Source organism: Lycium ferocissimum, chromosome 9 (assembly GCF_029784015.1).
Source record: "Lycium ferocissimum isolate CSIRO_LF1 chromosome 9, AGI_CSIRO_Lferr_CH_V1, whole genome shotgun sequence".
Taxonomy (NCBI): domain Eukaryota; kingdom Viridiplantae; phylum Streptophyta; class Magnoliopsida; order Solanales; family Solanaceae; genus Lycium; species Lycium ferocissimum.
This window is the reverse complement of record NC_081350.1, coordinates 12,755,891-12,767,866: the sequence shown is the minus strand read 5'-3', so window position 1 is coordinate 12,767,866 and position 11,976 is coordinate 12,755,891. Positions and strand designations below refer to the sequence as shown.

At 32.3% G+C, this 11,976-nt stretch overlaps 1 protein-coding gene across 1 annotated transcript; it reads right to left on the bottom strand.

Annotated features, from left to right (window-relative positions):
• Positions 1-2,504: 2,504 nt before the first annotated feature.
• LOC132069221 (probable protein phosphatase 2C 72) lies at positions 2,505-4,518 on the bottom strand. Its single transcript, XM_059462637.1, has 5 exons — positions 4,037-4,518; positions 3,646-3,942; positions 3,432-3,549; positions 3,117-3,340; positions 2,505-3,018 (listed from the first exon to the last, which is right to left on the bottom strand). The coding sequence occupies exons 1-5, from the start codon at positions 4,202-4,204 to the stop codon at positions 2,827-2,829; spliced, it is 999 nt and encodes a 332-aa protein (XP_059318620.1). The 5' UTR covers positions 4,205-4,518; the 3' UTR covers positions 2,505-2,826.
• Positions 4,519-11,976: the final 7,458 nt, after the last annotated feature.

The window sequence follows — 11,976 nt, the reverse complement described above, 5'->3', positions numbered from 1 at the left end:
AGGTAAATCACCACGATTGAGATAAAGAGGCCATAATAGACTATTATTCATCTTTACTCTTGCAATTAGTCCTATTTTATCATCACTGATAGTTTTTATTCCATACTTAAAACGCAAATCATAACCATTTTCTGTTACTTGCCCCAAACTCAATAAATTGTGATGAAGACTCGGAACATAATATACCTCAGCTATAAAATGGGAAGATCCATATTTCGAAGTAATTGGGATTTTTCCCCTTCCAACCACAGGCACCTTTGCATTATTGCCAAGTCTTACTATAGCCTCAAATGATTCATCCAGATCAGCAAATAATTTATTATTTCAAGACATATTATTGCTACAACCAGAATCAATAAACCATTCATTCCCTTTTATTTTCTTCAGTCGCAGAGCTAGAAAACAATAATGTCTCTTGTTTATCTCCATAATTTTTAGCCATCTTTGCATGTTCTTCCCTATTTTCAGATTCATTATACCAACAATCACGTTGATAATGTCCATATTTTCCATAATTATAACACTGAACATTTAATTTATCATGTCTTTGAAAATTTTGATTACTTTGTTGAAATTATTATCATTTCTCTGTTGATAGGAAAAATTAACTCTACCACGGCCTCGATAATCATCTCTACCATCTCGTCCTCTACCTCTGAAATTGTGACTTCTTTGATTTGTTTCAGCCAGATTTGATGTTTCTTCTTTTTCTTTAGGTTGATTCACCTTTGCTTGCAACGCCTCATCAACTGTTGCAGTTGTTTGTTGATTCAGGGACATCTCATACGTCACCAATTCACCTTCTAAATCATCAAGTGTCAAAGTTCTAAGATCTTTGGTGGCCTCAAGAACCGTCTTCTTAGTGTGAAATTTTATACTCAAGGACCACAATATTTTTTTAGCAACTTTAACTTGGTCTAATGCTTCTCCATTAGTCTTCATATCGTTGATAATATCAATAACTCTTGTAAAGAATTCTTTGACAGACTCTGTAGGTTTCATTTGGGCCAACTCGTACTATCTTCTAAGCTCTTGCAATTTGACTTTCCTTACGTCTGTGGAACCTCGATGTGAACTCACCAAAAAATTTCAAGCCTCCTTTGCCGACGTTGCATGCAAAAATTTATTGTATACATGCAATTCGACCTTGTTGTCAAAGGTAGAAACGTGTCTTATAATCCAATTGTCTATTTTTCTCCAATTCTTTAGCTGCTTCATCGGTCAATATTGTGCCTACTGGGGTTTCCACGAACCCTTTATCAATAATGGACCATAGTCCAACAACATTGAAGAAATTCTTCATCTCTTGATACCAACTCTCAAAATTATTTTTGCCATCAAACACAAAAACGGGACAATTTGGTAAGTAAGGAATATCCATATTCTTTTATATGTGTCAGATCTCACACGAGGCTTTGATCGAATCTCACACAAGCTCTGATACCAATTTGAAGTAAATAAAATACTCAAAGAAATAATATAAGCACAAGTATAAGACTCAACAATGGCTATATAGAGGAAATTTATCAAACTAGAGAGAGAAGGTAGGAGGAGGCTTTACTTAATAACTCAAAACTCTTAAATCTCACTACAATGAAAATATGTGCGTAGCATCCCTATTTATAATACTAGAAAACCAAAATAGACTAAGACTAGAAAAACCTATTTCAATATGGATTTGATAAATAAATCCTAACTAGACATGAATTAAATAAACTAAATCCTAAACAACTTAGGTTTCCTACTTTTGGTTTATTTCCTATAGACATAGTGATAAAATATAGCAGATTCCCAATGAAAAACAAAATTCTAAGGGGAGTCCATATAAGGAGACCAATTACCCATCTCATATCTGATGTGGGACTCTTAACACTTCCGCACGCTCAGGACTCATTAACTGGAGCGTGGACATATTAAAATATGACAAACAAAGAATTGGGATGGGCATGTTGACACAATCCATGGGAAAATAATTACATGGTTTTTGGCATAAAAAATTCCGGTGGATTTTCATCTGTTACAGCAAAAAGTTCTTCCATTGGAATTGAGATGGAAATTTTCTTCGCCGGAAAGCATTTTTCCATATGTTCCGTCTGAATCTGGCGAATTTCTATTAGTGATTTCTCTTTTCTCTTTTTTTTTTTTTTCCTTCTTTCCTTTTTTACTCTTTGGTTGTGTTTGGTTTGAAGGAAAATGTTTTTCATGGAATTCTTACTTATTTTTTGGTGTTTGGTAAGCAAATAAGAAAATATTGTCCAAATACATTTATATATAATCTACGAAAAAACTATGTGGTGGGAACGGGATGGGTGGTCGGGGGTTGTGGAGGTAGATTGCTCAAGGGGTGGGAGTTGGGGGCGTTGAAGGATGAGGAGGAGACGATGATTTTTCCCTACTATCGTGGTCAAAAGATAATGACAGAATTATGATCTTGGGAATAAACAGAAAATGGCATATCCTGGTAAAATTGTTCACTGCCCTGTGAAAAGAACATAAATATGCTGGTATTGCCCCCAAAATAGAGCACACACTCTTCAAGATTACTGATAGATTTACACAATCAGTTAAAACATCTCACGTTTAGCTGAAAATTTGCGTACATTCAAGACAACTAGCTATCCACTGTTCTTAATAGAACACTAAAACAAGATGGATAACAAGCTTTACATTTTGCCATGACCATACTAGTACTACTAAATTGCAATTGCAGCATCCAAAAGGATGGCAGGTAGCCAACCCGTAGCTTTGACCTATGCTGCGGTTTTTGCAATCTGAAATTAGTATAATAAGAAAAGCCAGTAATTGCTTATAGCGGTTGCTTAAGTACTATTTATCGGACAAACATGCTTGCTGTTGCAAGTATATGCAGATGACAGCGCAGTCATCTCTCTTGCTGTTTGGAAACTTCTGTTTCCATGCATCTAAAGAAGCCTGTACCACTGCCTCTGAGGCTGCTGCTGCATTATTTGTTGCGCTCACTATCGAGACGACTTGGTCGTTGCTCAGCACATCCCACACCTATTTTACAATGAAAAAAAAGGGAAATGATTACTCAAGTTGAAAGACAAGAAACAGAACAAAATAATAGGACTAGTACATAGTTAAAGTAGGCTTACCCCATCGGTTGCTAGAACGAGAAACTGATCATTGGAAGATATATGGTGATAGGAGACATCAGGCTTGGAGATTATGCCATGGTCTTTTAACATGAAATCTCCAAAGGCCCTAGACATGGCTAGTCCAGGAGCATCTTTATGAGGTAACCACACTCTTTGTATATGTGGTTCTTCTTTTAATGCAAGCACTCTGCCATCACACTTTCTTATTCTTTCTGCTTCAGCTGCATCAAATAATTTATGGTCATGGTGTTAGTAAGCACATTTTTTAAAATGTATGGTGCCATCAGTATGGATATGGAAAAAAAGTCTTACAAGGCAGGCTAGGCTTCAAATCAATAGTTAACTGAACAGCCTCAATTACTCCCTCCTCTGTCTTTCTTCCTAGCACAGCTCGAGAATCGCCAAGATTAGCGATAAACAGATCATCATCCTGTAATATATATAAACAGTTAATACAGCTAGGACCTTTCCTGAAATCCAATAAAGTTTTGATATTTGAATCATCATAGAAAGACTTTGTCATTACCTGTCTTATAGCAACCACAGCAGTAGTTCCACTGCAAGAACAGTCCAATTTCTCAAGGCTTTTAATATCTTTATCCATTACCTTAAAGGAACGCAAACAAGCCTCTTTCCATTTGTTAAAATTCTTATCATCAACAGCTTTCACATTTTGTTTTGGAGAACTGATCTTTGGCAGAGAAAGAACATGTTTCAGAAGCAAAGATGGCAACTTATTCATAACTAACTTGCTGACTATGTGTCCATTCTCTCCATGCCCATCAAAAACTCCACCAAAAACTCCATTTTCTACACCATACCCCTGCCATAAAAGGAAAGTTTCCATTTTTAGATAACCCCATATAATGAATATGAACTCAGCAAACATGAAAATGGAAGAGGTGTTGATGACAAACCTGATAGAGAATTGCAGAATCTTGATTGATTCCTTTGCTTCCTTGTTGAGAAAAAACAGAACCAACTTGTTGGTACCCATTGTTGTTGTCTTCATAGTGAACCACATTTTCATTGCCAAAATCAACAGCATGAATCTCATAAGATGCAGTTGATACGCAGATACCCATTGTCAAATGCTCTTTTCTATTCTTTTTTCCTTGTTTGTGGTTGGTTCCTACTTAACAACTAAAAGAGAATCCTATATATAATGGAACTTCAGACCTTTCAAAGGAGTTGAAAATGGGATTAATTAATTCAATAAATAGTAAAATAATGTAGTAGTGGCTCCAGGGGATTCCAAAAACTCATTCAGATGCAATAATACACTTGTTAATTGTATTTTACTATTCTAGATTACCCCAAGATTCATTTCAAGGGGCAATTGAGTTGTATTCTTGTAGAATCTCCACACGCAAATTTTAATATTATTGAACACATGGTTTGCTGGCCCCTCCTTGTAATCTTCATTTTTGTTCCATTGCTTGAAAACTAGTCTACAGAGTTGACACTGGGTAGTTATGAGCTCTTCTTTTATTTTATTTTCCCAAACAATACTGGTGATAAAAGAATGCTTAGCAAATTCTCTTCCTCTTTATACTTTTGTGGAATTGGAAGGCATAAAGAGGGAAGTAGATGGTTGGTGATGAAACTTATATGAAGTAGATGATGAAACTTATATGAAGTATACAAAAAAGGATTTATCTTCTTATATATAAGATCAATTGATAGTTTAGATTGGTGTTCTGAAAAGGCAGGGGCATGAGGCGCGCTGTTTTACTTGGTACCAGGCGAGAGAGGTGAGACATAAGCCTCGAGACAATGGGCGTGCGCCCCAAGAATCATTATTTTTTTAATGTATACTTTAGTAGAATCACATAAACACAAAAAAATATATAGTACATTAAAAGTCTAAGAATAAACTCATAGAAAATAAAATGTCTACTCCCTAATATTTTTTACAAGTAGGAAAAATGTGTTAAAGTTATCATGAGATAACAAATTAACTATATTGTCTTAACTTCCAAACAAGTGAAAAATCACAATTTTTTAAAAAATATTATCAAAATACACATATTACCTCCTTAAAAGTAAACAATCAATAATTATTATCAGTATTAAAGTAAACAATCAATAATTATTATCAGTATTATAATTTTAAACATTAAACTTTCATGAATAAATACAAAATTGCTTCAAATAGCAAAATAATAAAAGTCTAATATTTTTGAGAGACATAAAACTAATTAAGACATGAAGACCATAGAAAGTGAAGGTTCGGTTGCTAACTATTTTCAAAAGGATATTTAAATGATATTTATTCTCACGATGTTCTCAATTAAGTAGTATTTATGCAATACTATGACTCCTTATTTGAGTTACACTCAATATTCATAATTTTGTTTTTTTAAATAGACACCATCTCAGTGGTGCAGAGTTAGGCATTGACCCTTACCTGTTTATATCAAAGATGAATAAAACATGGAGAAGGACATAAATCTCAGCCTCCAATACAACATGAGAATCAGCAGAAGTCATACAGCAAAAGTCTAGTTTAGCAAGAGTGTTTTTGAAAGAGGACTCCTCTTTTACATTTTGTACTAAACAAATCAAAATCAAGAGACTAAAATTAAATTCAACCGTGATCAAAATTAAAGTTTTGTATTGAGCTTTGAACCTGAAGTTAGTAATCCCATCAGTGTCATTCTTCATACTGTTTTCTATAAATTAGTTTAACTTTTATTATTTATTTGCTAAAGAGTTTGAGGATCAAGAATGCTAAAGTAGGGAAATTGACATATAATTTTGGTAGGAACTATTAAACGAGTACCGAGCATTAGACGTATTTAGAGAGCACAATCGAGCGCTTGGGGCGTAAGCCTCACAGAATTAAGCTTCACGTGTGAGTCCCAAACCATTTTGCAAGTGCCTTGTCCAAGGGCAAGTCCCAAAAATACCTTTTAAAACAGAGGTGTAGATAAACTTTTACACAATCAGTGCAATTCATTTACCCTATATAGAAGGTTATTTATATTATTTTTCAAATTTATATTTCCATTATTTATGTGTAATTATCTTTATCATTTTTTAAATAATCTGATAATGTAAAAGGTTCATTCCGTGTATAAAAGGCGGGAATGCCAACGATAAGTCGAATATTAACGCTAATTTCATTGGTCAAACAAGTTAGGTTTAGATTGCGACGTAAGAACAGTTGATTTAGTTTGTTCCTCATAATAAAATGTTTAAAGATTTAAGAATGAATTGAACCAATGACTCATCAGCTAAACACGGTAAATTTATTTATGCTAATTGAGGACATTTGGCACACCGCACATCCACTCCCAACGAATAAATTAAGAAAAAGAAGATAAAAACTCTCTTCTAATAGTAAGTCAACTCCAAGGAAAAATAATTACGAATAACAAAGGGGATTTAAGTTTTAAAGGTGTTAACCCAAAGAATTATTGCGCAACCTGGATTTTGACTTTTTTAGAACTGTTTTTCCGAATGTTTTCTTTTTAAATAAAACATCTCATTCCAACTTGTAAGGATCTTGTCATGTAATGTTTGTGTCTAGTAATTAAAAATATACATCACCAAAAATCCGGTTAGAGTGGTAAGTGTTTCTTCATTTTTACTTAAATATTTCAAGTTTGAGGCCAGAAACACAGGTTTTGATAGGGAGCTTTAGGGGTGTACATGGATCGAGTTGGTTCGGATTTTTTAAACACCAAACCAAACCAATTGCGTCGGGTTTTAAAATTTATACGCCAAACCAAACCAATAAAATTCAGGTTTTTCAACCTCGGGTTTTCTCGGGTTGTTCGGTTTTCTCGGGTTTTTCGAGTTTTTTTTCGAAATAGTCTTGATACAAAATATAACTTTTACTTCAAATATTTCTTTAGCCCTAGTAAGATACAATTATATAATTAAGGTGTTTCTTAAGAAAATAACACAAAATGTGATAAGAGTGATGACATTGTGTTAAATATTCAACAAAAGCTAATATAATCGGTTAACATAAATATTGCTAATTAACAAGCCATAAAAGAAAATGACCATAATCTGAAAATACTAAAGCATGCTAAAATAAGTATTAATTATATGACAAAGAAAAAAAAAACTTAAGTTATGTATTTTTACTCTCTAAATCAATTATGCAAAACTAAATAATAGATATCCAACATTATTGTCATTTCTAGTGGTAAATTGAATTTCTTTTGTTAGGATTAGTGTTGAGTTGGTTTTGGTTTGGACTTTCTTTGAGTTACTAACATCCATAGGATATAAAACTTATTGACATTCAAAATTCTAAGTTCAAGCTTGAATAATATGATAATAGATAAAAAATTACGAAAAAATTTAAGAAATATTTATAAATTACTTTACAAATAAATATTTTTATGTATAAAATATTTTAAAAATGTCGGGTTGGTTTGGTTCGGTTCGGTTTGACTTTTTTTAGTTAAAACCAAACCAAACCAATTATGGTCGGGTTTTTTTTTCCAACACTAAACCAAGTCAAACCAAATCACTAGTCGGGCTTTTTTTCTCGGTTTGACTTGGTTTATCGGTTTGGTGTGGTTTTTCGATTTACTTTGTACACCCCTAGGGAGCTTTCACGTTTCACCCCTTAAAGTAGAATTTTCAACCGTGATTCTGGATTAATCAAGTTCCAAAATAAGTAACGGACATCAAATAATAGAAAAAAATATAAAAAGGAGTAAAAGATATATACATAGCTCCCGATGATTGGAGGAACCAAAAGGTTTGGAGATCAACTAGATGATGACACAGACTTAACTGCTACTCCTTGGAAATGATATTTTGAAGAGAAAAACAAACAAATACATGAAGATGCCTTTTCAAATCATTGAAAACTTAAGAGAAACTCGATTAATTAATTAATTAATAATATCTAAATTTTTTTTATAGAAGTACTTCTTCAATTCCCAGCGCGATTCTCTTTTTTATCCCTTTAATACTAGTGCATTTTTTATCTTGTGGTGGGAAAACAAGTGATAGTTTCTTAATTAATAGCCTATCAACTAGTGATGACATAATATAACAGTCCCAATCACGGTGACAATAGTGATGCAAATATATATATATATATATATATATATATATATATATATATATATATATATATATATATATACACAGCAACATATTTAGTATAATTTCATAAAAAAAAAAAAAAAAAGTTTCGCAATTTGTGTTTATATCAAACTACTATATCAAAGCCATTTGTCTTTTATATATGCTCTTATCACTACACATGGTTAAGTAATATGTATACTTGCTTTAATTTCTATCTATTAAAGTTAAATCTTCAATTTGGTATAAATATCGAATACGAGTAGATATTCTCAATTTTGCACACTCTCAGTCACTCAGCTCAAGTTTATAATACAAAGGGCCATTCTTCAGCCCTTATATCTGTGATTGGCCGATATTGTATATAATTTGAAAGTTAGATTCACTTCCTCTATTTCTCTTCTTTCACTTCCTCTATTTCTCTTCTTCAAACCTAGCTAGTATCCTCTTGATTGTTCATTGACAAACTCGATTTGTTGTTGTGTTTGGAATTCAAATCGTGATGAATGTATTGATATTTTAAGATTTGGGTGGTGAAATTATATTAGAAGGTAACCCACCATTATTGGACAAGCTTGAAAAAGTCAGTCTAAATTTCTGATATGATTTTTGTGAGAAATTTAGAGAGGATCAATGTTGTTAGACTTGCTAAAAATAGTCTTAAAGGAAGTTGTCTACAAAATCTGAAGTCATTTGGTGGAGATTTAGATTAATTTTGAACATGAATTGTAACTAAATATTGCATAAAAATTTCGTCTTTGTAGTTAACAACATGTTATACACCTTTATACAAACTAGTAATATTTTCCTATATTGCATGTTCCAAGTTCGTTCATCATCATCAGATGTCATAGTGCTTTTGTCTTTCTATGGTTATTAACATATTATTTTACTATTGTGAGTATGCATTACACTTGAGATAAAATGTAGTTAGACTGAGTTTTAACGGTTTGTAAGAAACTGCAAATAAAAAGAGACAACAGAAACTTTGGAAATTGGAAAATTTTGTAACAATTATATCCAATATCTCAAATATTCTCGCTGGGATTTTCTATGTCATTAGATAGAAGAAAGAGACGATCATTTTTCACTTTTTCGAATCTATACAGCCAATGCCAAAATTGAAAAATATGATATCCACAAACTCAACTCAAATTGCACATGGAAACAAACCCCATTCCCCTCTGTCTCTCTTTCTTTTATTCTTTGTGATTATAAATTAATATTATGGACTTATGGTTAGCAGCAACACAAGAATTTCAATTCTACCAACATGATATATAGATAGGATAGCTAACTAATGAGATTCTTATCTTAAATTAAGTTGATGAGTTGAACTAAGATGTGAATTATTATGCACCAAAGCAAGTTATTTATTTAAAAATTGCGCTAAATTGCAAGAAGATTAAAGGTGGTTGATTCATGGAGAGTGGCTATCTGATAGGAGATATGACTCATTGAACCTTATCCAAAAAAGGGAGGATTTAATCTGACAATAATTGGATGATAATGCCTTATCATTGTTATTGTTATTATTTATTGTTATTGTTACTATTTATTCATATTCAATATTCACATACCTTCAGCCTTATCATTGTCTTCAACATTTTCTTTCTTTTCCCGAATTACAATCCAAAAGTGGGATTAACTCTACCAACATTTATCATCAAATGTTTCTCTACCAACATTTATCATCAAATGTTTTCTTTTTCCTTTTGGTTTTCGAATTTGTTGAGTAAATAGTTTTAGCCAAGCATGAGTAGCAGGCTAAGGAACAAACTGCACCAAAGAAAGTCGATCATAAGGTGTAGCTAACAATACGTACGTACGCTTGGACTTTTTCATAGGCTGATAAGAGGCCTGCCTAATCACAATTAATTTTTATTATACTACTCCATCTGTCCCAATTTATGTGATATAGTTCGGATTTCGAGAGTCAAACTTTTTTATTTTGACCGTAAATTCGAACATATAATCTTTAAGTTTTTGAAAAATAAGTTACATGTTTTTGAAAAAGAAGTTACATATTTAAAAACTACATAAAAAGTAATATAAGTCACAATTATTAACAATTTAAAGTATTTAAAGGGCATACGAGTAAATCATGATAAAACATTTTCTTGTTTGACTCTGGAACTGTATCACATAAATTGGGACAGAGGGAGTAGTTGATATTCAAAAATTGCTTGACCAGCGTGTGGATTACTCAATATTCTATATACTTCTTTATACTTGCTACTTCAGATGTGTTAACAGTTAATCTCATCTTGAATGCTTCTTCTTATCATTGATTTATTAAGTAAACAATGTTTTGTCAAGAACCTGGATGCTAGATTTATCTCGGTGGAATATCCCAAGCCAATCAGGTAAAGAGGAGCGCATGCAAATGGATAAAAGTTGAAAAATAAAAGAAATGGGGGAAAGAAAAAGAAAACTGTAATTATCTTTATTACTTTTTAGACGATCCGATAGTGTAAAAGGATCATGTTTAAATATTTATCCCCATCGGGTATTTACACTAAACTAATACAACTGATTATGGTTAAGTGATTTAATGAAGTAAAGTACATGTTAATTAACCATGGTTAAATAAAAGAACTCAACATCCAAACACATGACATCCATGTATTGATTTGGTGTAAACACCCGATGTAGTTAAGTTTTTACCAAGATCCATTCCGTGTATAGAAGGCGGCAATGCCAACTATTAGTCGAACCTTTAACGCAAATTTCATTGGTCAAACAAGTTCAGATTGCTACGTAAGAACAGTTGGTTTAGTTTGTTCCTCGTAATAAAATGTTTAAAGATTTAAGAATGAATTGAACCAATGACTCATCAGCTAAACACGGTAAAATTGTTTAAGCTAATTACGGGCATTTGGCACACAGTACATCCACTCCCAACGAATAAATTAAGAAAAAAAAGATAAAACCTCTCTTCTAATAGTAAGTCAACTTTAAGGAAAAATAATTACGAATAGCCAAGAGGATTTAGGCCCGTTTGCACATGATTTTAAATCATGATTTGAAATCAGCGATTTGAAATCAGGTTGATTTAAAGTTAAAGTTTTGTTTGGACATACACTTTGAATTTCTTATGTTGTATATGTTTTCATAAACATGAAAACCCTACAAGCTGTGGAAACTATCAAAACTTCCTCAATTCTTATACAATCTTATCAAAAACAAACCATAGTTCATAACTAAGTTAATACGCTACCAAAACGCCTTTCTAAAAAATACAACATCTATTGATCGAACTTTAGTTCAATAGAAAAGAAAATTGAACTTGAGTTGTAGTGTAACTACTTTTTAATATAATCCTCCCACATGGTATGGACAATATCTTCACATTGAGCATGCATTTCTCGATCAGCTGACCGAGAAGACGAACCAACATTGTTACTTTGAGTTAAATTTTACATTTAAAAGATATATTTGTTTGCCCCGAATTTACGTAATCAACTGAATTTATAAGTGAGGTATAGGATATGTGGATGAACTTTAATCTATTTTGGGTTTGATATGGGATATGTATGGATCTGTGTGCAATAGAATGTGTGTGAATATATGCGTTAAGGACTTGAATAAAGATGTAGATATTTATGATTAAGCTAATGATGTTGAATGAAGAAGCATAAATAAAATGCTACTGATCCGGACCAAAAGAGCGAGAGAGAGCTTCAATATATGTATTTTCTATTACAATGTTCTAGATCTCAAAAAGCTAACCCCTAAAAGTAGGGAAATGTCCTCTATTTATAGTTTTGCCTCATGGGCCTTTCATACTACACAAAGC

Coding starts and splice junctions, on each gene's coding strand:
- LOC132069221 (XM_059462637.1), bottom strand. CDS start 4,204: ATGGGTATCTGCGTATCAACTGCATCTTATGAGATTCATGCTGTTGAT. Junction 3,550..3,645: donor CTGTGGTTGCTATAAGACAG/GTAATGACAAAG, acceptor TATATATTACAG/GATGATGATCTGTTTATCGC. Junction 3,019..3,116: donor TCGTTCTAGCAACCGATGGG/GTAAGCCTACTT, acceptor ATTGTAAAATAG/GTGTGGGATGTGCTGAGCAA.